Source organism: Drosophila novamexicana, unplaced genomic scaffold (assembly GCF_003285875.2).
Source record: "Drosophila novamexicana strain 15010-1031.04,08,12 unplaced genomic scaffold, DnovRS2.1 tig00000877-arrow-arrow-pilon, whole genome shotgun sequence".
NCBI lineage: Eukaryota > Metazoa > Arthropoda > Insecta > Diptera > Drosophilidae > Drosophila > Drosophila novamexicana.
In genome coordinates, this window is record NW_020824831.1 from 117,064 (window position 1) to 144,442 (window position 27,379).

At 43.3% G+C, this 27,379-nt stretch overlaps 4 protein-coding genes across 9 annotated transcripts; 1 reads left to right on the top strand and 3 right to left on the bottom strand.

Annotated features, from left to right (window-relative positions):
- Positions 1-614: 614 nt before the first annotated feature.
- On the bottom strand, positions 615-3,088 carry LOC115764996 (myosin light chain alkali). 2 transcript variants are annotated; one of them, XM_030708333.1, is made up of 6 exons: positions 3,017-3,088; positions 2,846-2,873; positions 1,529-1,834; positions 1,360-1,446; positions 972-1,018; positions 618-855 (listed from the first exon to the last, which is right to left on the bottom strand). In XM_030708333.1, exons 1-5 carry the CDS (start codon positions 3,017-3,019, stop codon positions 975-977), a joined length of 468 nt encoding a protein of 155 aa, XP_030564193.1. In that variant the 5' UTR covers positions 3,020-3,088; the 3' UTR covers positions 618-855; positions 972-974. The 2 variants fall into 2 exon arrangements, with proteins under 2 accessions (XP_030564194.1, XP_030564193.1); XM_030708334.1 differs by lacking the exon at positions 972-1,018 and having other exon boundaries at positions 615-855.
- Positions 3,089-5,753: 2,665 nt separating this feature from the next.
- LOC115764857 (protein unc-80 homolog) lies at positions 5,754-25,491 on the top strand. Of its 3 annotated transcripts, none has more exons than XM_030708127.1 (31): positions 5,754-5,942; positions 6,656-6,874; positions 8,058-8,084; positions 8,391-8,411; positions 8,478-8,619; positions 11,019-11,209; positions 11,267-11,566; positions 11,623-11,757; positions 11,819-12,144; positions 12,198-12,397; positions 12,453-12,649; positions 12,890-13,002; positions 13,180-13,197; positions 13,740-13,875; positions 13,938-14,361; positions 15,325-15,522; positions 15,905-16,190; positions 16,253-16,355; positions 16,417-17,034; positions 17,091-17,832; positions 18,005-18,145; positions 18,205-18,503; positions 18,710-18,885; positions 18,946-19,519; positions 19,584-20,138; positions 20,198-20,501; positions 20,562-21,511; positions 21,984-23,453; positions 23,512-23,680; positions 23,729-24,375; positions 24,438-25,491. In XM_030708127.1, the coding sequence occupies exons 2-31, from the start codon at positions 6,665-6,667 to the stop codon at positions 24,663-24,665; spliced, it is 9,900 nt and encodes a 3,299-aa protein (XP_030563987.1). In that variant the 5' UTR covers positions 5,754-5,942; positions 6,656-6,664; the 3' UTR covers positions 24,666-25,491. The 3 variants fall into 3 exon arrangements, with proteins under 3 accessions (XP_030563987.1, XP_030563989.1, XP_030563990.1); XM_030708129.1 differs by having other exon boundaries at positions 23,738-24,375; XM_030708130.1 differs by having other exon boundaries at positions 12,468-12,649.
- On the bottom strand, positions 8,747-10,194 carry LOC115764858 (ficolin-2-like). 2 transcript variants are annotated; one of them, XM_030708132.1, is made up of 4 exons: positions 10,084-10,194; positions 9,178-10,028; positions 8,968-9,114; positions 8,747-8,904 (listed from the first exon to the last, which is right to left on the bottom strand). In XM_030708132.1, exons 1-3 carry the CDS (start codon positions 10,147-10,149, stop codon positions 9,000-9,002), a joined length of 1,032 nt encoding a protein of 343 aa, XP_030563992.1. In that variant the 5' UTR covers positions 10,150-10,194; the 3' UTR covers positions 8,747-8,904; positions 8,968-8,999. The 2 variants fall into 2 exon arrangements, with proteins under 2 accessions (XP_030563992.1, XP_030563991.1); XM_030708131.1 differs by having other exon boundaries at positions 8,747-8,907.
- Positions 25,492-25,948: 457 nt separating the features above from the next.
- On the bottom strand, positions 25,949-27,201 carry LOC115765007 (ficolin-1-like). 2 transcript variants are annotated; one of them, XM_030708358.1, is made up of 3 exons: positions 27,077-27,201; positions 26,215-27,005; positions 25,949-26,146 (listed from the first exon to the last, which is right to left on the bottom strand). In XM_030708358.1, exons 1-3 carry the CDS (start codon positions 27,140-27,142, stop codon positions 26,065-26,067), a joined length of 939 nt encoding a protein of 312 aa, XP_030564218.1. In that variant the 5' UTR covers positions 27,143-27,201; the 3' UTR covers positions 25,949-26,064. The 2 variants fall into 2 exon arrangements, with proteins under 2 accessions (XP_030564218.1, XP_030564217.1); XM_030708357.1 differs by having other exon boundaries at positions 26,215-27,017.
- Positions 27,202-27,379: the final 178 nt, after the last annotated feature.

Here is a 27,379-nt window from a genome sequence, read left to right on the forward strand (position 1 = left end):
GGCAAACTACGCTAGAATATATGAACATATATATATATATATATTTACAATGCATTAGTACACCTGTATTTATCCATGGGTTCAGGGTATAAATACTTGTAAATAAGGTAGGGAAAAAAGTGTATATGATACTTTCCCTTATAAAGAAAATCCAAAATATTTGAAGTAAATTAAACTAGAGGGTAAACTAAATTATGAAATACAAGGGGAAGCTTTTCATATGTAATTAGCAGATCTGTTTTGTTTAATTATCTCAAATGACTCGATAAATTTAGTATACTAAGACCGTTTGCAACAAATTTGTCGACGCATGTGGACCGTAAGATAAATAGATAAACGGTCGCCTGGACTCTTCATACACATCTGAATGCCATCTTTTGTTCAGGATTAGTTATATCTACTTGTTTGTTCGAAGATATCCGATTGAAGTTGCAACACGAGCAAATATTTTGCTACTTGGTTTATTTGCGTCTTTCAAAATAAATAAAATTAATTTTGGGTTTGCACTTAAAACTTAAAAATGAAAAATTCATGAACAAAACAAAAATAATTGGCACGAAACTTATTTTTTCAGTTTTTTTTCTTTTGTTTTCGTTATTTTTATAATTTAAATTTTTTTTTATTTTTTAAAAAATAATATTATCTTGAAGTTCAATTTTGCAGTTGTAGTAGCAGAAGTAAAATTTAATTAAAATAATATACGAGAGAGAGATAGAGAGAGTTAGCGATGAATATAACATCTATGGAGAATGGCTGTTTGCTATAAATTTGTTGTTTGGTGTTCTTGCTGTTGTTGTTGTTGTTATTTATTTATTTATAGCGCATCTGGTCTGTCACACATTCTTGCAAGGAATGCTATAAGATGGGCGGAAAGCAAAAGATTATTATTAACATATATATCATTTACGTATAAATAGAAGATATCATAGACAGCGACTACATAGACAGGTAGACAAGACGACAACACTTACTGTTTAGTCGAAGACCACGGGATCGCTCATCAAACGCTGGATGAACTCTATTGGATCGGATCAATCACGACACAGAGAGAGACAGAGAGCGAGGGCGAGATAGACACGCCATGTGCGTGGTGCGCGATGCGTGGTGCAGGGTGCATGGGTCACACAGAACATTGATTGACAGATTGACGGATTGACGGATTGAACACAGTTGCGTGTGTGTGGAGGAGTGTGCAAGGTGCAGTTTAATTGATTGATTGAGTGATTGGGTAACAAGTGTGTGCGTAGACAAGAGGTGCATGTAAAAAAATAAGTACAAATAACATTATGTAGCACATATACAAATTGACAAAACACATCAGACTCAGAATTGCTAATGAATTAGCTGAGCGATACTTACGAGAATAGGGGATGAAGCCCTCATCATCCTCGGGATCCATGCAGTCGGCGAACAGATTCTCCACTTGTTCATCATCCAGGGACTCACCTGTTGGTAAACACATAATTAATTATTATACATATAGTATAAATATATTGAGTGTGCGATTTTCTTTTGTTAAGCCACTCACCAAGTGCCAGCAGAGCGTGCTGCAATTCAGCGAGCAGCATGGTGCCGTTCTCCTCCTTGTCGTACAGCTTCAAGCACTCAATGAAATCCTCATAGCAGCCCTGCTCCTTCTCCTTCTTCACTTGCGAGTAGATGGGCAGGAATTCGTCCAATTTGATCTTCTTCTCGTTGCGCTTCTTGGTGCCACCCATTTTCTCGATCAGAGCCAGGGTGGGGTTCAAGTTCAGAGCGCGCAGAGCATCGCCTAGATCGAAGGCATCAATGCCCTCACCGGGTGAGCCCATAACTTCGAAAACGAATTCGACATCTGTGCAAAAACATTTCCAAAATTAATTCGGTTGCAATTAACAAGCAACTCTTTAACTTTTCAATTTCATTTATTGATCGATTTATTGTTTATTGAAAAAATAGTTGAATACTGTTGATTGAGGTCAATTCGATAACCCTGAAATTTAGGGTACGCACATTTTTGGTCATCACCAAAATCTTGACATGGCGGCGCATTGGTTACGTGTGCGCGAGTGTATGTGTGTGTGTGTATGTGTGTGAGTACGCGTGGGAGCGTTGCCAACACGAAGAGCATACATATACGTATACGTAATCCGACACCCGAACGCCTTCGTTTATACAACTATCACACACACACACAGGCAGGGACGCACATACACACACACACGCACACACGCTCTTTGGCAGTGCGTTTCAACGAAAATAAATCCGTAGAAATAACTTGGCCAAAATTAGATCGTGCTCTCCTCTCAATAAACACAGCTACATATACACAACAATTTTCCATTGTGCTCGTATTTTAGTTAGATAGATTTTAGTTTTTATCTTTTCATTTTCACAATCCTTACACTAGATAATGTGAAGAATTTCATTTAAATAACTTATGTTATAATTTTTAAATTCCATGTATATCTTGTTGTATATGTATCTACATATATTTGCAACGATTACGAAATATCTTTTACTTTATATGAGGCATATTCTTTTCGTATATATGCTGTATAACCACGCATATCATGGGGCTCTATTTATATGTAGATTTTCTTTTCTCTTTATATAAATATATGTAAAGCACACGCGCACATTATGTAATCACTTTGTTAAAATACAATCACAATGCTGTACTTGATCAAATTTGATATAGAAGTGTTTTAATGGTGTTGGGTTATTTTGATTACAGCTTTTGTAGTCCTCAGCGGCAAGATTATTCAACTATGTTTCCGGTGGTAAGTGTGTATTTTGTTTGATTTATTTTGAGGTTATAGTTATAATCCTTTTTTTTTTCATTCTGCGTTGTTTTTCAACTTACTTTCAACTTCACGCTTTGGAACATCAGCCTGTTGTTTGAATAGTAGAAAAAAGAGTAATATTTTTGATTTTTTTAATTTAATAGTTGTTCACATTTTATATATTTGATATATTTAGTGGGCTTGGAAAATTCAAAGTCTTTGCCAAACCAATGTGCGGCGGCAGCACTCACCATTTTGTCTATTGAATGCGAAAAGCAACTGTATCGCGGATGAGCTCGGTCTCGACTGAACGCTATTCGTCAGTGGCAGTACGGCAAGGTAATTCTGAGGTGATACCCAGCGGCGAGTCTGACCAACTCGCACACAGATAAAGATACCAGCAATACACACACAAGCACACACACACACGTATAAATGAACATAGATGAAATGCTCAGACTTTTTTCCTACGCAAGGCTGTGGCAGAACACACACAGATACTTACACACATCTATATAGATCTTTAGATATATAGAAACATATGCTGGCAAAGAATTTACTTTCATCTGGGCAACATTTTCAAATGCCCTCGCGTACTCTCTTGATCTCGCTCTCCCTCCTTTTCTCACTCTCTCCCTCTCTCTCTCTGTTTCTTGGACTCTCTAGTTGGTTCTATTTTTAAGATATATATCTTGTGTTTTTTTCTTGTGATTTTTCCTATATGTGCCTGCAAAATAATAATCAGTTGTGGCATGCTCAGCCGCATAGTGTTGAATATCATTTGATGTTACACATGAATTTGCAGATAATATTTTCTGTGGGGGCTTATTGTTTTTATGCCATGGGGGGCAACCACTACGCATCGATTCTATATGCAACACATAAAACTATATGTATGTATATTTTATATCTTTACCCATGCACATATGTATATATAGATATTTAGTATCTGGCGACCCTGATCGTATATTTGGCAACGCATTTTATAGAATTTTTTCATGAGAACGATTCGCATGTTATCATTCAAAATGTTTTGGTTGCCGGCTGATTTTATGCCTAAAAAACACCTGAATAGCTTTAAAAATTCGTAATTTGTTTAAAAACTTTTTTTTCGTATCGAAAGCTATTCCTGTGTAGCTCTCTCACTCGCACATTCTCAAAATCGTTGACTCTCATCTACATAGAAGGCGTATTACTAGGCATCCAATTGTATTTGTGTCTACAACAATTTTGAATGTGTGCTATTTATAAAAACTATGACACAGATACACCAAACGTATTCAGAGCATTCATCTACAACGCATATTCCGACTGTTCCTATATACACATGCACATAAAAATATAAACATATTTATATGGATATATATAGCTTTTAGAAACGGGGCACTTAAAAGGCATAAATTGTAGTTGGGAAATTAAAACAAATTGGATTTAGCTTTGCCAACGGCAGCCGGCAAAACTGCTAACTGCAGTCCTTGTCCTTGGCATCAGCCTTTGTTGGGCACGTCGTTCTGAAGAGTGGGTCCTACTTTGACCCAGTTGCGGCTCAGCGGCTCAGCTGTTCAAGCCGAATCGCTCAACTCATCTCTCGCCAAACCTGCGCAGCCTCACACATCGCAACAACCTGTTGCTGAGGGGGAGGAAGTGAACAGATGACCACAGGCACAGCAATTGGTGCATGTCAATTGGGCCGGCTTGCATGAAGCAGCTGTTAGCAAACTCCCAACGCAGGAGCTGACACAATGGGCGAACTCTGCGCAGTGGCAATTGCGCAACTCATTGATAAAGATTCGACTGGGAAACATGCTTAAAAGCATTCCTGTCTAGAGTTACAAGAAATAAAAAATGTAAAGGCATACCTTATATATTTTTCTACCCTTTAATACACATTGAAAATACTTTTAAAACAGCTATTTTTTTATGCTTGTGGATAAGTTCAGAAGAATATAAATATTCTGCAGTCTTTTAACTATTAGCAATATAATTTTTTATATTATATTACAATTACAATTACTAATAACTAATAACTGCTTTAAATACCATCGACATCTAGAGACCTTGTTTCAGACAATGCTCTATACAAACACTAGACTGGAGTTCGCATCAGAGTCTTGGTGAGTACAATTTGATCTAATGCTTAAATGTTAATATTATTAATATTTAAATGTTACTTTGAATTTTGTTACGATTACGGTTACGGTTATAATAAATATATCCAACCGCAAAATAGCTAGAGTTTCTTATCGGCATGTAGGACCTCCTGTTGTCAATTCCCGCTCAGGAAATGGAGTATAATTATTAGAAATTTATCCTTGCTTTTAAATACAATAAGCGTATTAGCCATAATAGAGACATGTGTCTTTTTGCAGCTGTTTGGAGGATAACAAGTTGTCGGGTAAAGTATACTAGATTACAGCTTCTCGTGCTTTCTATATAAAATGTGTCTCCATGCTTTTATTTAATTTGAATCTGAATTGCACAAAAAAAATCATATTCTTATTGTGAGTATAGTATTGTGTGCTTCAAGTACTGGCTTCTAAAATGTTTATAGCATGCTTCGCTGAATCTAGATGTTATTCCCATCCAATAACAATAATTCTATTTACTATGCTTCGCTACAATCTACTTGACGGGTATCTATGTGTGATACATTTTATGACTAACACTTAAAACTGCCTTTTGTTATTTAAGCAAACTTCGCCCTTAGAAAGCAGCTAACACCCAAGCACACACACAACAGCTTAAAAAAGATAAGCTCACAGACCCCCATATATAATGCAGCACACGCGGCGTATACGCAATTTTCAACCCTCACTCATAGGCTGCTTGTTATCATTGATAAGTGCGCCAAGCGTACAGGGTGAGCTAGCGAAACCAGAGGTTGTTGGTTTGGTGCAGCTAGAGAGAAAGCACCCCTTATATATCTGTATATATAGAGCAGCCCTTTATGGGGGTGGCTGTGCGTATGCTTAATATGAGTCTGTGTGTTTGTGTTTTGGTTGTGTATACGCACCGCAGGCGTGCGCTGCTGCTGCTCCTGTCGCTAGCAACGACGAACAACGAGAAGGATAACGACGATGTGAACAGCTCGTCCATTAACGAGGCGACGCTTTGTCCCAGTTGCATCCGAACGCTTCAGCCGTAAACGTTATCGAAACTGGCAACGCGCAAATTAAGGTAAAAAAAAAGAACAAAGAAAAAGAAAAAGGAAAAGTTTAAGCTGAAAATGTATAACTGACACACATTTAAATCAAACAAAATACAAGGCGCAACAATCCAGCAAGCAATTATTTGCAGTCCAAGTCGCGTCCGACTGGTGCAGAGCTCTTGCCAAGCCCTTTGCTTAAACAATCCGTCCATTGGGTGTGGCCGCAATTCGAACAAATTGTTGGACATAAACGTATAAATTCAGCGTTTGATTTGAGTGCGTGTTAAATGTTTGACAATTGTCAATTTGGCAGCAAAATTGACTAAACTGTTATATAAGTGAAAAGCTGTGAAAATTTTTTCGTATGCTGCCCCGAAAAATTAGCATGTATACCGAAAAAATGTCCAATTCTGTATCTATAACTCAGACGACGCGAAGCTGCGGAGTCTGCGTTCTGCGCAGCCTTCAAGAAGCAGCTGGGTGCACCCCCTCCCCACCCCTGCTCAGAGCACAGCTGCGAGATGTGAGTGGCAGGGGCTGTAGAGATTTTGTTTTGGCACTGACCTAGACACCCCCAGCCGCCAAGTAGGGTAGGAAGGGGGCCTCTTGTTGAGCCTGCGCACGCAAATACTTGTTGCTGCGGCAAACATGCTAATGCCGTGGCATGCCACCATTTTTTATGAATGACCCGACACATTCAACAGTTGCATGCCACTGAATCGTCTGTGCCCTTGCTTTCCAGCTGGCCACCATGGTGACCAATGCGACAACCAACAATAACAATCTGCAGGCGAACAACAACAGCTCGACGCCAAACAATAACAACGATGACTTTGACATTGACCAGGACGATGGCCTCCAGGATCTGGGCTTGCCCGTATCCGTGCAGACATTCCTCTGGCGCCAAATAGCGCCCTTTATAAGGCCGCGACTGGGCAAACTGCATGAGGCCAGCTGCATGGTAAGTGTGTCAGCCAAAAAAAAAGAATAGAAAATTACCCAACAAAAATCAAAGCTTGGCCATTGGTTAACATAAATCTTAACGGAAGTGTCAAATAAACCTGCATTGGAGCTGCCAGCTCCAACAAAAAAATATATAAAAATTAACTTATTTACGAACTAACAAGATAAATTACCTTTGGATAGCCGAAGATGGAATACCCTTGCAGTTGAATGAAGATTTTAAGCCACAACATTTTCAGAGCGATTTTTCCTATAGTAATTATATGATATAGTAGTCCGATATCGATAAGACGTTGTTGAAATTTTAGTTTTCGAGTTTGGTTCAAGAATAACTTGAGTAAAAAGCAAATAGTTTTTTCCTGAAAGAAATTGGTGTTGTGCCCAATGTTCGATGTTGATAAGATTTTACTCAATAAGAATATTGTAGAATATTGTATTGAGAGATAGAAAACTGTAGAATATATAAACTTGTTAAGTAGATTCTCGTATATTACACACAGATTATAAATATTTCACTTTTTGGATACCTTTCTCCACACCTCAAAATGAAAAAAACCCTGTAATTTTTAAGCGTAGATCCTTGCTATTTGGCGCAAACAGACATTCCTAAACCATAAAATTAAATCCCTAATAATTTTATAATGATCAGACAATAAAGACCGTGAGAAGAATAAGCAGAGCCTCCGCCATTTTAACGCCAACTGCAAGGGTATATAAATAATAAAGATACAGAAGTTAAAATTAAACTAAAATTGTGCTGTAAATTCGCTATGCGTGTTTGTTTGTAAGGAAACTGGAGTGTGTACTGTACCATTGGCACAACCGAATACGAAATTGTTATATAATATATGACATAAATATATATATATGTAATATTGATTTATATTATGCTTTATGTTTTACTGCTCTTTAAGTTCGATAACAAAATCGATCTATATGATTATGAATATGAATTTGATGTTTGATGGTTATTTGTATTCATTTTGCATTCGATTTTCAATTTCTTTTCTACAATTTACTAACACGCTCACCTTACACAAATAAAACCTACTTATTATGACAACAATATTATGCTTTAACTTACAATAACAACAACATCAAAAACAACAACAACTACAATCAATAAACTGTACAAATTAACATTGTAAAATCTCTCGCAATTTGTCTAAATCTGAATGTAGTTTTGTCAACACGCACCGGGACACCATGTAAGTTATAAATGTTATAAATGTACATAAATACTAACATATCTTACTATAACTAGGTATATTACGATATTACTTCTGTGTACCTCAAAATATATAATCTTTTGATTTAAATGCGCTTTTGGTTGTTGTGCATGCCTTGAGCTCAATTTTAATTGTTTTTCTTGTAGTTCGTTTGTGAATATTTAAATCTTATTTCATTGTTTCTTAGTTTCAGTTGAACTTAAGCACTCTCTATATATTCAACAGAACTAATCAGTACACTTATGTTTATATGTTATCTCTTTGATTTACTTGCACATATCGTAGGAATCCAAAGAAGCCTGCAAGGTTAGTAACCCTTTTGATAGTCGGCGTTCTCTACTTAACCCATTCTTATTTTACCACTACCAATAGTCCTTTGAGAAGGTGCTGGTGCAGAATATTCAGTTCGGCCTCTCCCCGCCGTTAACTAAGGCCCTGGGCGCCATTCCACGTTGGCGTCTTCTACAGGGCGCCCTGCCGCATGTCATGCACGCCTGCGCAGCTTTACTTTACTGTAAGTTTTTAATATCGATTTTAGACTGTACAACTTCCATCTTTCTATATAAAAGAATTTGTCCTGACTGACTGATTGAGAGGTGATCAAGGTACTGCCTAGTCCGTAGGAAATTTTCATTTTTATATTTGTGTTCTTTTTTTATTTGTTTTTTATTCACCAAAAAAAGGAGCAATAGTAGTTTTAGCATATGACTATTCTTCCTGACTGACTTACATATTCAGAGTACTGTCCTTTTATGAATAGAAAGTGCGGACATATCTCAAGGAATCGTCTGTTGATAGTCTTCTGGAATTTACAAATATTATTTATGTAGCTCGAAATGTCTTCTTCAAAGCAATTACTTACTCATATGAAATATTTTTTACTGTATTGTATTCTTACCCCATATAAGGGCGAAGAAGCAGTTTTATTACTTTATTTGAATTATAATCATGCCAATGCAAGCCGTCGGTTCTTTGAACATAATTTTTATAATATCGCCCATTAGGATTGCTTAAAAATAAAAGATCGACAACATTTAGACTCATATAATATTCAAATAAATTATTTACTTACACTCCATCAGTTTTACCATGATACCAAAAGCCTCCATGATTCAGATACGACCTGTTATCATAATGGTTTTCCCGGTCGTAAGTTGAAAATTCATAGTACAAATGAGTATTAAAATTGTTTGTAGAGCCGTTCATACTACCCAAACCTTTCAGTTTGTATTTTTCGACTTCGCTACCAATATAAAAATTATCATACCGAGCCCAGTTGATAACACCATTAAATGCCTCTATGAAAGCATAGAACTCGTAGCGCTGATAATTGGTCAAGTGATATATATTTTCTAGACCTAGAAAAAACTCTTTCTCCAGATTGCCGAAACCGTTACGGTAATCAGCCCAATTTCTATAAAAATCCTCTGAACCATCGTATCTTCGTTGAATAACAATCCAGCCAGGTCCTGCTGTTTGACCATCGCAGAGTACGCGAAAAGGTTTTATACCGGGAAGGAAAAGTGTTTTAATACCTGTATAATAGCCAAAGGGAATACAGCTGGTGGGTTTCGGTATCTCAATTCTTGGGGTGGTTTCTCCAATAAGATTTACAGATGGCTTCACCAGCTGAGACCGACACAGCTGTAGCTGGTTTTCAATAAGTTGATTTTTATTTTCCACCATTATTTTAAGGATTTCTGCAGTGCTTTGCAGTTGGGCTATTTGATGCTGAAGGTTCAGTTCAGATTCATTGCACTTTTCGTTTATGCAGCTTTTTTTTAGTAGCAACTCGTTCGCTTCATTTAACGATTTTATCAGATTATCTTTATGCAGATCCTCAGACTGTTTTAATTGAAGCAAAACTAGTTTTTCTTCCAGGTCCCTCTGATATTGTAATTGCACATTCAACTGATCTAGACTCTTCAAGAATTATTTTGTTATAATGTTTTGTATATCCTTTTACAGCTATAACTACCATGTCCTGAGCCTTGATGGCTCCCAGCAATAATCCCGACATGACTAATGTGATCATTAAATCCATTTTACACACTTCACTTTTAACTGCTTAGACAAGTATTCGCCTTCAGAGTTAAAATGAGATTTAAGCGAACTAGCACGTAGCTTAAATGTGATTGGAGCAGAGCATTAAACTGTAGCTGAAACTAAAAATAAATTTGATATGGGCGGGAGTTAGTCCCGGAAACATAAATGGCTCAATTTTGTACACCCTGAACAAATTGAAAATGGGTATACTGGATTTTTGAAATGTATGCACGGGCAGACGCAAGTATCGCGCTCCCCATAAATCTGTCTTAGTCCCTCTTGGTCAGCATCATCGTATGTTTATCTATCCGCATGTCTGAGCGAGTCTATCTCAAAACCTTGAGATTTGTAACTTTAAGCATAGGTTCCGCTATTTCATTTCGAAACATCTCCTAGTCGGCAACTCCCGGCTCGAGTTTTTGATTTCAAATTAAAGTCTGGGGCAGATGTTTATACCTATTATAAATTTGTATCGGAAACATCCATAGATGAATTAATAAATCAATTTGCGTCTTGGGGGAACAAACCTGGGGTCGCCATATTAAGAGAAATTACCTGGCGTTGTCCGGTTGAAATAAATCATTTTTAACAAGCAGGTGGCACCGAAATTGTTTGTGTAAGAAACAAAAACTTGGAAGGAATTTAATTTTTTACCGACTTTAGTGTGTGGACTTCATATACTCCAGACTTCGGGATTGGTGGGCGGACGCTCAGCCCTCGACGCTGTCAAGCGATTCGCCGGAAGTACATTTTATACACATATAGCACTAGCAAATATTACCCGGCCTAACCACGTGTTCTTCTACATCTATGCTTTTATGGCTTTTCGCTCTGCTGTACTGTATTCCACAAAATGTGTTGTTTCAGGCCGCGTGAAGGACATGCAGGCCATTGGGCCGGTCGAAACCAAGTTGCTGTACACTATGCAATGGATATTACTCTATGCAGCCGAGGAATGCGCCGATGACGAAGGAGGCGATGATCTGGGTTTGGCTGAAGCTGCAGAGCCCAAGCCCAAGGCTATGGATCAGTATTTGTTTTCGGTGCCAACTATCACGGTTAGTTCTAATTGCTAGAGATGCTAAATACAGATTATTAATCATTATTGGTCACAGCTTTTTGTGTATCTGTTCGCGCCCATCATACATCATCTCAAAGAATCGGACTTTCAAAACTTTCGCCTGGAGAATGGCATTAAACTGTGGCAGGGCATGTGGGACAATCGAGCACCGGGTGCTCCATGTTTCACCGCGCCCGTGAAGCCCAAGGCCCGCAACTTGCTGTGCGCACCCACGCCAAAGGGTTCGACGGATGTGTTTCAGGGTCGCAAGCATTCCCTGGGACCCGACGCTATGTCGCCCAAGGCGGACTCGCCGCAGAGCGGCCTCACTGACTACGGCCCGCAAGATGAGGATGTGAGCTAATCGCAGTCAGTTTGATTGCCAACTATATTAATTTTGCCTTTGACTAGGGCTCCTGGGTGTCTTCGCCCAAGGAGTTTTTCCCAGAGACTATACCTGAAGAGGCTTCCAGCGTCGAGGACGAGCGTGTTGTCATCTTTAGGCTGCCCTCCGCACCGCAGCTCATGGATAACTCTTTCTTCACGGTAAGCAATTTAGTCTAGTTATTGACTTAACCTTAGCTACCACAACTGGAGTCCATTTCAGGCTGATGCCAGTTTGCTTCAGCAGCAGCAGCAACTGCAGCTATCGCAAAGCCGTCGGGGCAGCCATCAATCAATGAATTCACGTGACAAAGAGAAGGCACCCTCCACCAAGTTTGAGTTTGATCAGCAGGAGTTGACGCGTGGCGCTTCCATGAAGGAGAAACGCAGCGCCTCCATTGAAAAGGAATCGGAAACGGATAAATCTGAGAGTGCGAAGGCGGATGTCTCGGCTGCCACCTTTCTGGATGTGGCCGTACTTAGATGCCTCTTCATCTCGCACTGGCAGGAAGAAGGCATCTTCTGGAGCCTACAGTACCTTTACAACAGGTACGTCGGGTGTTCTTTTAATATATCAGTTGGTGCAGTTGCTTGCTTTGCAGACTCAGCGAAATCGGCGAGGATGCAGCCATCACATTGAATCAGCCACGAAAACGCTCCAACTCGCTGCCCATACCACAAATCGAGATCTCACTGTACCAGGGTCCGGGCAGCAACAGTCGGGATAGTCCGGGCAGCTCTGTGGTCAAGGATTACATTGAAATACCCGAGCCAGCAGCAACCGTTCAAGCCGGTGTAGTTGGTGAGCTGTAGAAGCATTTTAGATCCATCACGCTTTAAAACTAACCTATAATTAGGGGCTTTTCTTTCAGAGGAGTCTCCGACCATGCCTAGCACTTCAGAACGTCGGGGCAGCGAGAAAAAGAAGCGCGTAAAAATGGCCGATCTACGGGCCTTTGTTGAAACGAAAATGTTCTCGAAATCGGAAAAGAACTTGGAAAAAGTAGGGCTCGATACAAACTCTGCCAATGGCAAGAATCCACTGCAACATGCAGTAAGCCGAAAGCTATCACTAACTTTATAGCAAAACCCTTTTGTCAAATGCCATTAGCACACGTTCTTTGAGTATGCGTTTGAAGGCCTAGCACCCCGCTTAGATATCGAATGCTTAATTTATCCAATCGTTATCTAAACCTGTTCGTTCACCTGTCATATGTTGTTACTAAAGTTTATTGTTAGCTTACCTGGTGATAAAATCAACCAATCCCTAATTGACTTAATTTCGTTTGCCTAGGAATATCATCGTAGCCTCGACACGGGCGAGAAGAAACTGTCACGATCTGCCTCAATGATAACCCGGGAGCCAGCCAGTAATCTCATCAAGGGAAAGTCTATGCCCAGCTTGAGGTAACTACAATTCCCAAACCTATAACCCGATTCTCCAAAAAACTCTCAATTGGTACTTTGACATCAGAAACGACAACAGACACACAAAATACAACCTCCCCAAATCAATACAACAGACTATTCTTAACTCTATTGTATATTATATCACTTACTGTCTTTTATGAACTGAACAACCAGCTGTCTGCTTGATAGCGGGTGAGTTTTGGTCTACAGCTGAGTTTTATATCTTTAAACCTATTCATTCATAATGTTTAGTTTCAACTGCGTCTATGCTTCCTATATAAACCAACTATGTCACCTACTAGTCAACTATATTTTCTCCGTACAGTTTGCCTGAACACCTTTACCCACCCCTACGATACTTTTCTTTGCTAGCTATAACCACCTAGTGCTTGCAAAACTAAGGTACCCCTTTCAATGCTCATTGTAAATTAAATTTCACTTAACTTTTGCTCCCCTTAATTGTAACGCCCAGCTGCATTTTCTATGCTCATTGCAAATATTTACAATGAAGCTGGAGTGCATTGCAACATTTGACAGATAGAATTCTGGGCGACGGCACTTGAAAGTGAATTTTAAATTTACAATGAAGCTGGTGAAGAAACTTGCCTTTTGAAACCCCATTCCGAACTTCTTGTTCTTACAGCTTTTTATTTTATGTTTCTTGCACGCCGTTTCGACTAATTCATTGCACATATGGTTTTCGCATGTATTTTACAATATGCCAGATTTTACAGATACATAGAACCGCCGAAGGCCTCAAGGCCACCACAGGCCACGTGTCCACGATCCACAGCTTTCTATCCACGCAATCCCATCATCACCGTTACAGAGCATACGCCCACCCCGTCGCCGGATTATATGAAGCGACAGGTAAGTCAGATACTGTAAGCAGAGAATAACAGTCTACAGTCAAGGGTTCTTTGCTCTGTCAGGGCTCCATTGATTCACAGTTGGATGCACTGAGCAATGGTGGAAGCATTGCTGGCACTGGTGGTAATGGCAGCGCTGGTGGTGGCAGCAGTACCACTCGCATTCGCGGACCCATGCTGCGCTCGCACACGGACTCCCACATTGACTATACGGGCGTGGATGAGTCGGAGGCACCAGGCTCCTCCTTCTATATTACTCGCGATGGCGGCATCGATTATGAGATCGTTCTGCTGGCCGTCAGCAGCGTGTTCAAGCGGGATCCGTCCCAGGTCTGCTCGCTGCGCGTGCTTGAGGCGGGCCTAAATATCTGCGAGCTTCTCATCGAGATGGGCGTCCTAAAGTTGGGCGAGCATGCGCATGAGATATCGATGGGCATAACACGACGTGCACTCCAGGTGCTGGGCTGTCCCCATGGCTGCAATGATGGTGAGTGCTTTACACATAACTGTGCCCGAAAACAATTAAATTACAATTTAAATTAACGAGAAGTAACGGCTATCTTCGGCACGCCGACGCTTAAATACCCTTGCAGACCGAACCTTTTCATAATGCTTTTAGTGCTTTACCCGTATCTAAAAAGCACAGGGAAAATTGTTATGTCTATATTATATTATTATCTATTAGCTATGTGATAAAGTGCTCCAATCCAGCTGGGTGCAACATATGGACTGCGTGCACTTCTGCAAAGTTTCAAAAAAAAGCTTTAAAACTGAGAAATAGTATAGAAACAGACAGAAAGGACGTCGGATATGGCTATATCGACTCGGCTATTGATACTGATTAAGAATATATATCATTTACGGGGTCGTGGATGTTTCCTTTTATGCGTTACATATTTCACGAAAAAATTATAATACCCTCTGCAAGGACATGAAAAGATTAAAAGAGCTTTGACTTAGATACTTCTATTGCATGAAAATATTTTGCTCGATTCAAAATGTAGACTCCTCAAATTATATTTAACTTTCTGAATAACCGACCAAAATTTAAGACAAGTTCTAGACTTTTAGTCTAGTCCTTAACTTTGGTATTTACACAGATTTGGATAGATTTGAAAGTAAGCTGCAGGAGTCGGGTACGCCAGACAGTGCACTCTTACAAGCTTTATTTACATTCCATCTTAGGGCGAATAAGCATTTTCACTGCTTTGAGAGAGTCAAAACGTTTGCCAATTAATGCTTAGCTTATCATCGTCTTTGTGCGGCAACTATCTCATTTCTCATAGGTCTAAAATTCAATGTTCAGATGAACCTCTGAACTATCGTATCCCCGTTGAATGAGAGTCCAACCAGAAAACGCTTTCTAACAGCTCTGTTTTTTAGAACACGTCGATCACGAAAGTGATGCTGCACCTAATATGACATGTTTGTTTTACTGATCCATTTACAGGTGTTCGCGGTCCTCCCGCCGATTTTCTGCGCAATCAGTGCCAGAAGATTATCGCGCGTATGTTGCGCCAGGCCGGGCAGCGCACCAAGCGCTATCTCCAGGAGATGGTCAGGACTTCGCCGCTTCCGGAGCTCATTGATTATTTCCATGCATTTCTGGCTTTTTGCGTGGATCCCAGTTCGTTGCTGTCGCCTTTGAGTAAGTGCCGCCTTAAAGCCTGTGTCTAGTCTTAAATAAGCTCTGTCTTGGATGTTAAAAAATGCAACATTTGCAACATTTCCGATGGTGCACCAAATCCTAATTGCAAGTTTTAATTTTAAGTTTTCTCCCGAACAAATTCGTATCCATATTGGTTTAAATTTTCATTTCTTTGTGTGTGTGTTCGTGTGCATTTATCTTGCATGCAACGATTTTTGCTAATGCTTTTGAGTTGTACCCCTCTTGCCACTGACCCTCCACCACCAAATACCAATATCAAATACTCGTACGTTGTATATATATATATATGTGTATGATGCAATAGCTCATAAACGTCAGAGTGGATATAAAAATGTTAACACCGATCTTGGCGGTGTACCAGGTCAGGGCGGCTATTCCACAAATTTTAGCGGCGGCGTGAGCGGCGGCGCCGAGGGTCAAGTGGTTGGCGCCATATTTAAGCAGCTTGTCACTCGGTTTGTCGATGCCAGCAAGGATCTCAAATTGCCGGAGAATGTTGCACTCTATGGCGATATACGCCAGTTGGTCACCTACGTAAAGGGCGCACATGGTGGTCCGTTTCGCTTGGTGGCACTCAGCGGCATATTGGCGGTGACGCCGCGTCCACACAAGAAAGGACCCACAGCACAAACCACAAGGGTAATTAGGTAAGAACTGCATAGCCACCCCCTTGTCCTCACCACCTCTTACACTGCGTTGAATTTTGCAGGCACATACCCCAGGCGAATGCTACGCAGGTGGTACAGAATGACGACAATCGTTCGCAGCGCCGGCTGCTGCTCAAGAAACGCAGCACATCCTCTGCCTGCGCCGTGGTGAGTTCTGTTTCAAGTCTTCTAACAATGCACTGATCCGCTCGGCATTTTCTTACAGAGTTTGCTGGAGACGGAGCCGTGCGATGAGCACTACAAGACCAGCCAATCACCACTGAGCAACTTTAGGCGTCGCACAACTGGCGTCCGACCCACCCTGACACCAAGGCACAGTGAGCGAGCGCTGCTCTCCGATTCCACGTCCAGCTCAGAACGCAATTCGCTGGGACGGCTCAGCGGCTTGGTGCGCTGGTTTCGAGGCACGCCCAAAGAGGCGTCATCGATTGACCTGGAGATAGGCTCGCTAAATCCCGAGATATCTTCCACATTTATGCGGCATGCCTCGCTGAAGATTCAACGGGGTCGTTCCAGCGACGGCATCGGCCGTTCCATACAGCGCGCCAAGCGACGCGTCGAGCGACGGCTGAACCGTTTCGGCGGAATTGTGAAGGGCAAAAAGAAGGTGGGCGGCATCGAAGAGACAGCGGATTACAGTCGACGCAGCTCGTCCGACATGTGCGACGGCCCCCGCGAATCCGAGGTGGTCATACTCAAAGAGCGCAAATTGGTGCCCACTGAACCGGTGCGAGTTGGCATGCTCCGCTTATCCTTTCTGCTGGAGACATGTGCCCCAGGCACCTTTCCAGATCCTCAGCTAATTGCAGCCGTCTTGGATTTGGTAATGACATCACTTTCATTCCAGTAAGTTAAATGTCCAATACATTCCAATTACAGCCCCAAGCGCCGTTGATCACGCGTGCCACCTTTCTGCTGGAGTGCGCACACTTTGTGCATCTGTGCAACAAGGGTCAATGGCCCATTTGGATGAAGCAGAATGTTGGCGGCTATCGTGCCTCAGGCGCCAACATAAATCCCGCACAGATGAAGCAACAGGTCAGCCAGACGAGTGCCCGGCGCACACACATACTGCTGCGTGCCGCGGGCAAAATGTTTCATCAGTGGGCGGAGATGGTGGGCGCTCGTCTCGAGGAGCTGCTCTTCACCGAACGACTGCAATACGAGGCGTTGAATGCAAGTCTAACGGATCCAGAGAAGCAGCGCGAGCTTCTGCAGCAGGATGAGGAGGAGGATTTCCTGGACGAGACCTCTGTTAATCCGCATGGCAATGACTGCCCGCATGCACTCAAGCTAATTGCCTGCGTGCTGCTTTTCGAGATTACGGCTTTTTTGCGAGACACCTATATCACACTGCCCAAAACATCGAAGATGCTGCACCGCGACCGGCCTGCACCCTGGGAGAAGGTATACCGAGAGGCCAATAGACGGTGGTCCATGGCGCTCAGCTCCATGGGCCACTCGCAGACCTCTGCACAGAGCCTGCAGTCCATAGCAGCGGGCAACGATGGCGCCGGTCAAACGGAGCGCAAAATCTCCTTTGTCCTGCACGAGCCGGACAACGAATCGGAGAACAGCAGCAACACCACCCTAACCAAGGAAGGCAAGGAGGGCGAGGAGGGTGAGTTCTTAGCTCTTATATATCGGAGATACTACGGTCTAGGTTCTAGGTCTATAGTACCACACTTAATGTTTTAGATTATTCCAGCTATTGGGGGCTGGGTGCAGGGCATCTCCCTGTGGGCGAGTCTTGACTTAACACCCATTGACTTGATTATAATTATATTCATTAGCAGCTCGTCGTCCTACCGCTTCGACAGTGCGTCCGTTCCTGCTGCGACGCGGTACGGCCACCACAACTGGCGGTTCGTTTAAGCGTCGCTCGCTCAAGCTGCGCCGAAATACCAAGGATAGCAAGGACATTGAAACAGATTGTATGTAAGTCAGCTGATTCCATGGGACCTTTAATATATCATGTTCTCCCCTCATACAGTCAACATGCAGTCGCGGCGTAAAGTTTCCTCGCTTTCGGACCGCAGCGATACCTCCGAGCAAGGCGTCATCAGCGGAGGCGAGGAATCGCCGGGCATACTCAGCGATGATCAGCAGCCGGAATCGCCAACAGACTCGAATGAGAACGACGACACGGCCAAGAACATGCCCTGGCTAAAAGCTGTCATTGATCTATTAACCAGCTACAATTACTACTGCACTCACAGGGGCTACTGTCATCCCTTCTGCTACAAGCGGCACATGCGCTCCTGCACCCGGTTGATTAAGGCAACGCGTAAGGTAAGTCAACATGGATGTAGTTCGGGTCACGGCTTAAATTATTGCCTGTCTTGAGGTTAATTTTATTGCAAAACTTAGTTCAGTCTGAGCTCGACTACTTTTTTAAGAAATTGGATGAATGCTCGAATCGTAAAAAATAAAATTCGAATGAGCTTAAAACTCTGCACCCGTGTCGATATACTCGTAATTTACTATGGATTTTGCAGGTTTATGGTGAGGAATTCGGGTTTACTTTCGATGCGGATCATCCCAACGTAGAGCCCACAGTCATTAGCTCCAGCAAGGCCACAGCTCGACCTCGTTCGACCCGCAAAGTGTCAGAGCAAAGCTCCACACAAACGTCTCCGTCCAAGCGCAAGGACAGTTTGTCCCGTAAGGATCGGTAAGTCTTTAGTTAGCTTAATGCTGGAATTTCCTTCTTAAAAAAGATTAATTTGCGCAGCATCAGCGATGATCCGGACATTGAAATGGCTGAGAAACTGGCGCGCGCGTTTCGCCAGAAGAAGGAAAAGAAACTGCTGGAGGAGCAACCTATATTGAAGTTCATACGCATTCACATACGCAATCTGTTCCACTTTCCGCTGACCACCATGCTGAAAGGCGCGGTGGTGCTCACCGAGGAGCTGGTGATTGAGGCCATGCCTGCCGCTTGGGAGCTGCTTCTGGAGACCAACCACGACACGGCTACCTCCAGTGCGGCTGTCTTCCTTATGGGCTCGGTGAAGGCACAAAATTTCGCCTTTGACATTATGCAGCGCGCCCTGAAGCACAAGAATCCGGATATACGCATTGGTGCGATTCAGCGCTATCTAGTGCTTTGGAAGTGCCGCTTTCATGTCTGGCCACGCATGGAGGACAATGCACACGATGCGACCTTTAAGGTGCCACCAGGAGGCATAGAGTTTACGCTGCCCTCGCCCAAAATAGGCATCGAGAGTCTGCCCGTTGTGGATCCGCCGTGGATGCCCGTCCAGCAGACCAAGGATATGGATATGACACTGAACCAGGACAGACATGTGAGTGGACACATTTGGTTGCCAGGTATTCATACACAATTCTAATCAATCGCAATCCACATAGCGTTCGCTGGTGACCGCCACGAAGAGCCGCAAAATGCAACAAACGGAGGCGATTCGGAATGCTCTCCGCCAGCAGCGAGATAAACAGCGCGCAGAGAGGCACAGCTTTCTCATCACCATGATACCCATCAGCCAGCAGGCCTCTCATGAGCCAGGCATGGAGCATGAGGATCATGAGATAGAGGAGGATCTGGATGGCACACGGGCCTCCTCACACCTACATCACGCCCACTCGCTGTTTCCATCGGTGCTATGCTCCTCTGTAATGCAGATTGTGGGCTGTCTGGATGATGCAGCCATTGGCTCCGATGGCAATGCCGTTTACGAGGTGGCCTATCAGGTAATCTGGGTGTGCCTGGTTGAGGAGTCGGCCTTGTTCTTGCGCTATGTGTTCGAGCGCCTCACACGCGATCGCCAGGATCAAATGTTCAAGCTGTTGCGACATTTGATACGCTTTGTGCCGCGCCTGCCACAACAGGCCGCATTTGCCCTCTACAACTCCATCATTGGCTATATAATGTTCTATGTGCGCTCCTCCAATGAGCTCAAACAGGAGGTAGGCCTCAAAGCCAAACCCCTAGTGTACTTATGCTTATTAAACCCTATGTGTTCCAGCTGGTGGGCTCTGCCCTGTCCGTTCTGTGGATGGTAGTGCACTCGGTGCATGGCATCATGTTCAAGGATCTGAAGCAAATACTGCGCAAGGAGCAGTGTGATGCATCCATTCTGCTCACAGCCAATGTGCCTGCCGCCAAGAAGATTGTGGTGCACGGTCCGGCGGATGATGACTACAATATACCCTCGCAGTTTCCTGTGCAAGAGGACACGCTATTCTGCCAACTGCTGAAAGAAGCGTTAGACTATTATCCCATTGATGAGAAAAGCATTACGCATTACTGCCTGGTCGACTACAAAAGCAGTAAGTAAACCATACTGAATACGGCATAGAGTCGTGCTTCATCTCGCTGGTTCCTTGCAGACAAAATACTCAATCCCAACTGGTATATCCGGGATCTTTACTTCTTCAAGCGCTCGCAGTATCCAGAGGTGCGTTTAATGCTTATGCGTCCGGAGGAGTCCTTCCTGGCACTACAGAAACAGGAGCTAACGAAAAAATTTGTCGAAATCGGCAAGGTGCATTTAACCTGGGCTATTCTCAAAAATGTGGACATGGTTGTCCAGCGAGTAGTTTTTCTGCATGAGGAGCTGATGAAGTTGCCGTCGTTTCCGCGCAAGGCGCTCGAAGTGGATCTAGATCTGCATCATGGTGGCGAATATGGCAAGGTGCTGCTCGGTCTGGACGTGCTTCACAAGTTCATGTGGGTGCGCTTGATAGCCCGCATGTTTGAGGCCATGGCTGGCAACTTTGCCTACTCGGCGGACATACAGCTGTTCCTAAACGTGCTCTCCGGCGCATCCATACTGCATGCTGAGGATTCATGCATCATGCGCTATGTGATGGCTACATTCATCAATGCTGCCTTCAACTTTAAGAACATATTCTCCACGAATGGCTATTTCATGATCATGCCCACTTTGCTTCAGGTGTACTCCCTCCATCAAACCAACAAGCTGATCACCACTACCATCGAGTACGCCGTAAAACAGTTCTATCTCCTCAATCGGAAGCCCTTCATCCTGCAGATGTTTGGCTCCGTTTCGGCTATACTAGACACGGATGAGGATGGCACCTATGGCGAGGCACATAAGGTCCAATCCAGCTGCTTGTTCAATCTGCTGCTCAGCCTTGAGGATCCCTCACCGGATCCGTTGAATATAGCCGAACTGGTCAAGGAACCAAAACCCCTTAAAGCCATTGACTTTTGTTATCACGACGAGGACGACGATGTTACCGTGCTGGACTGCATCACTCTGTGCGTAATGGTCGTCTCATACTCGGCAGAGAGCACGCGTGGCTACCAAATGCTGGTAAGTATTCATTAATTGAAACAACGATGATTTTTGTGGATTGCCACACCACGTGCCCACTAGAAGTCTATTTTAGCAATAGACATCGAATTTTTGATATGGGATTTATATTTTTATATTTTTAATAACAAGTCCTTCCATTTACCTAAAACCGATAAATATTGACTTACCTATGTATACAGATTCTTCTATAACATGCGCTGTTCGAATTTCTTTAACTTTTCCAATACTACCTCAAATACCTCGTTTAATAGCTTCCGCCGTTTCCCTTTAATTGAAATAGGTGTTTATAGCCTTGATTTTAAAAAATTCCATATAGTCTGGGTAATAAACATGGAAGTTATTGTAAGAGAAATTTCCGTAAAAAATTAGGAATGTCTGTTATAGCTGTTCGAAGCTGGGTACAGCGTACAGAAATACTTTTACTTGCTTTACGTGGATTAATTCTCAATTGATTCTTCATTTTCATCAGATCATTTTGGAGGCAATACTGCCCTGTTATCTACAGCAGATCCAATCACCCAGCTATATACCACTGCAGGGAAAATCCGAACGGGATATAATACTTCAACTGGCCGTAGCCATCCGCACCATGGTGCATAACTGCGAGGGCCTGGCCAAGAGCTACAATGGGCCCTATCGCAACAGTCCGGAGCATAAGGGTTCGTCGCAGCGCAACTGCAGTCGCGGACCGCCCTGCTCGCCGGGCATGGACTTTGAGGAGGAATCGCATACGAAATATGCAACAGATCCGCGAACTAAAAACATGATGGACTCTGCCGAGGATTCGGAAATGATACGCACCGAGTACCGACGTCCCAGGGATGTTCTGCTCTCCGTTGTCGCCGATTTTCTAATCAAGTCCACCACACGGCTATTCGAGCTGGCCAAGAAGCTGCCGGCAAACGATAGCAAGCCCACAGAGGTGCTGGACGCCAAGTGTCACATACGCTTGGCAGATATTGCACATTCGCTGCTGAAGGTGTCACCTTACGATCCTGAGTCCATGGCCTGTCGTGGCCTGCAGCGGTACATGCAGTCGGTGCTGCCTCGGGCCGAGTGGTCAAATGATACACTCCGCAATGCTTTAGTTACGGTGCTTCGCCGTATCGACAAGGTGTTTCTTAAGATATCCAAGAAGCCCTCAATACGCCGCAATACGGATTGGGAGGCGGCCGCCGGACTACTCAAGGGTATACACGAGACAATCATTAGGCATCCTTATGTCCTGCACTGGCAGCAGATGAAGACTCTGATCTCAACCGTGCAGAATCTGATTGTCAATGAGCCGGGCAGCGGCGGCATACCCGAGGGTGTGTCTAGCGCAGGTGCAGCGCTCATGTCTCAGAATCCGCCGGCCTTTTTCTGCTCGGCGGTGGTGCGCCTGGTGGCGCTACAGGTGGTCAGTCCCGTTGACTGTTTCTCGCTGGTCCAAATCTGCGGTGGCAGCGCCGAGTTTGCCACGCAGGAAAAGGCCGAAGGATTTCTAATGCATCTGATCATGCCACTGTGCTTGAAAGTCTGCTCCGGTCGCGGCGTCTCTGATGTGGGCGAGCTAAAAATGAGCGATGTCTCTTTTCTGCTCACCGCCGTTTTGAATGCCATGAGTCCGCCGGCTGGCCGCACCGGCCAGGTGGTCTCGCAAATCAATCGTGTCACTGGAGATTTGCGCGCCGGCTCCTTGACCTTTACGGGCAGCCGAGATGCCAAGCGTCCGGCTCGCATCTCGGGCTCGCTTTATCAGGCCGCTTTCCTCGCTTTGCGCATCGTGTGCATCTGCTTCGAAAATCGCCTATCCAGCGAATGGCCACGTATTGTGCGCGTCATGCGTGACCTAGGCAGGCGCAACGAGGCGGCGCCGGATCTTTGGAGCTTCATGGAATTCGTGGTCACGCACCGCACGCCGCTCTACATTGTCCTGCTGCCCTTCATATTGCACAAGGTATGAACTAGATTGAGAACTATAATCATAATTCAAATTGTTTCTACTTTCCTCACAGATCTCGCAACCACCCATTGGCGATCACGAGCGACACATGCAGTTCATAATTAGAGAGCGTCTGCGGGGCACTCCGCCGCAGGGCGGGATGAAGTCGAAGGGTGCGCTACTGCTTGAGCTGGCCCGCGAGCTGCGCGACCTGCGCGACGAACTGGAGGACAAACGCTATGGTAACCCAAAACAATTCTATACGCTTACTTGACCTTATACCACGTCAGCCTCCACAGATCGCGAGAGCTCCGAGCAGAAGAAAAGCGATACGCCGGCAGCCACAAGCGCTGCGGATGTACACAAGTCACAGCAGAGACCCTCGCTGATATCCATATTTACGGGCACTACCACCGGCCAGGCCACACATTCGCATGTCTCCGCTGTGCCCATCGATTCACGCAGTGGCTCTGGCGGCATATGCACGCCCAGCGATACACTCTCCCAGCAGACGCTGCATCCACCACGTGAATCCCTGTCCAGCAGCTCTACGAACCGTGATCCACATACCACGACCAGTGACAGCCAGAGCGGCGAGGGCGCTGCGGGCTCAGCGCCTACGCTAGTGGGTCAAACACCTAGCTGCGGACCCAGCGGTTCGGGACATGGCATGACCGCCGTCTCTCCGCTGCCGCACTCGCAGTCGCTGCAGCAGGCGCCGTTCAAGGCACAGCCTCCCAAATTGCGTTTCGTTTCATCTGTGGAATTCCGGCACTCCTCCGGCGAGACCTCAACGACGCCACTCTCACCCGAGAGCCCCGCCGAAGATAGTTCAGGCGATCACACACGGTCGCGCCTGCAGCGCTCCAAGGCAGCCAGTCGCAAAACGTTCCGGCTCAAGCGCAGTCGCCTGACTCCCATGGAGCCGCCCAGCATTGTAAGCAATTTGACAATTGACTTCTTGTTTGGCTTTCAGCTAATCCAAAACGAAATCCACAGGTCACCTCACTCTCACAGGAGGAGCATCAGCCTAAGGCCATCGGCGAAATATCCTGGGACTCGGTCTCACAAACATCATCCACATCTGGCTATCGAGATAACAACAGCCTGCAGACGGGTCTACTCTCTCCGGACGGCTCGCTCGGTGGGCTCACACTGGGCCGCTCGCCCTCGCAGCACTCGCTGCTGATGGTATTCGAGGGTCAGGACGAGGACACGCTTATTTAACAATCACAGAACGGCGACCGAGCCTACGAGCTTTAGGACAGCCTGAACGTAAAAATAAATTAACCACAGACATTTTAGCTAGCCTTAACAATTCGTAGAACAATAAAAAAAAGTTCATGTTAAGTTTTTATACTTAAGATTAGTTGTTTTTCAGTATGCTTGTGTGTAGTTGAATTAGGAAATTAATAAATTAAATTGGTAGCGGTTCGAAAACTTGAAGTTGAACTTGTTTCCTTGAAATATTTATGATTAGAAAAACATAAGTGTTTTAATTTTGCTAATAAGAAGTTTCGTGACGAATAATGGGAATATTTTAGGTTTTCCTCCGTAAACACCCAAAAGTCTAAGAAAAAGGTAAGATTCTTTAAAGTATTCTATATATTAACATACATTAAGTACACGCCCGTGGAAAATTGAGTCTTGATCTCCAAAAATAATATGATTTAAGTGCATCGAATAAAGAACCAAGTGATGGAATCAACGACTTTATAAGAATAAACTTTCGTTAATTAAACTTTGACTTGCATATACCTCCGCATTTTTCGAAGAGTGCTTAACACTCATCAGATGAATTTTGACACAGATTTTTGAAAATTATTTAGAATCCGATCGGTTGATAACCGAAAAACCTTCATACAACCGTTTTTCGCTAACTAACCACTGTTGTGGGTAGAATTTCCATAAGTAATACCACTCGCATTCGCGGACCCATGATGCGCTCGCACACGGACTCCCACATTGACTATACGGGCGTGGATGAGTCCACCTTCTATATAATATATGTTTCATTGGAATTTGAATATATATGAGGATTATAGTAAAACTAATAAATCATAGTTTGGTCAAGATATCTAAATAAGCAAAAAGTGTTTCATACAAGAATCGACTTTTCGGCCGATCGTTCCTATGGCAGCTATTTGATATAGTGCTCCATTCCAGCGGGATACAACATATGTACTGAGTGCAACAGAAAGAGGCACTTCTGCAAAGTTTCAAAAAGATAGCTTTTAAACTGAGAGACTAGTTGCTATAGAAACAGACAGACGGACCGTCGGATATGGCTATATCGATTCGGCTGTTGATACTGATTAAGAAAATATATACTTTACATTGCCGTATATGTCTTCTATACACATTTCACGAAAAATTATAAAATAAAGAGAGCTTTGACTTAGATACTTCTATTGCACGAAAATATCGTGATCGATTCAAAATGTAGACTCCCCAAATTATATTTAACTTTTTGAATACCCGATACCATTCCGACCAAAATTTATGACAAGTGAATTTTTCTATACTTTTAGTCTAGTCCTTAACTTTGGTATTTACACAAATTTGGATGGATTTGAAAGTAAGCGGCAGGAGTCGGGTAATCCAGAGCAGTGCACTCTTACAAGTTTTATTTATATTCCATCTTAGGGCGAATAAGAATTTTCAGAGCTTTGAGAGAATTCAATGTATGCCAATCATCGACTTTGTTACTAAAAATATAATAATTGTTAATTTTAAATTTGTTAGATTAAGTTTTTGAAGTTATTTGATAACTTACCCTCCAAGGTTAAAGCCGTCAAAAAACCAATAGCCTGAATAATTATTTAGACTATTTTCCCGGTCATGGGACGAAAACTCAATGTTCACTTGACGAGTAAGTCTATCTTCAATGCCAGTGAAATAACCGACACTGATCAGCTTGTAATTTTCTGCTTCGCTACCAATAACGAAATTATCATACCGAGCCCAAGTGATTTCATTATCGAAAGTCTCTATGTAGATATACAATTCGCAACGCTGATAATTGGTCAGGCGATATATATTTTCTAGACCTAGGAAAAATTCTTTATCCAGATTGCCGAAACCGTTCCGGTAATCATTCCAATTTCTATTGAAATCCTCTGAACCATCGTATCTTCGTTGAATGAGAGTCCAGCCAGGTCCTATTGTGTGACCATCGCAGAAAACTCGAAAAGGACGTGCACCAGGCAAGTGAAGTACCTCGATTCCTGTATAAAAGCCAAACGGAGCACAGCTGGTTGCTTCCGGCCTTTCGATTATTGAATTTGACTTAGTATTAGCCAGTAGAGACTGGCACATATGCAGCTGGTCTTCAATCATCGATTGCAATTGTTGATTATTATTGTGAACCATTACTTGAAGGTTTTTGGCGGTGGTCTGTAATTCTATTATTTCTTGGTTAAGCTCCACTTCAGATGCGCCGCAGCTTGTGCTTGTGCAGTTTTTATTCAGTAGCAACTCGTTCGCCTCCCTTAAAGAATTAATTAGTTCTTCCTTGTATATATCCTCAATCACTTTTAATTGAAGCTCAGCTATTTTTTCCTTCAGCTGATTAGAATACTATTTAAATTATTTAGTTACGTCTATATTTGTACATTTTCAAAAATAGTATTAATTACCCGGTCTTGCGCCTGTATGGACCCCAAGAGCAATCCCAAAATTATAAATGGGATTCTAAAAACCATTTTATACACTTCACTACTTTTTGCTCATCAACTCTTACTATTCAGCTCAGTCGCACTCGGCGATAAAAATGAACTGACATTCGGCATCTAATTTTCGCTAATGTTTTAAAGTGGTCCTAATGCGATTAGAACGCAGCATCAAACTGTAACTTGAACCGCTCGAATTATTGGTTATAGCCTAAACCCATTAAAAATGGGTAAAAAGTGTTTGTGTGACTTTATGTAACAGGAGGATGC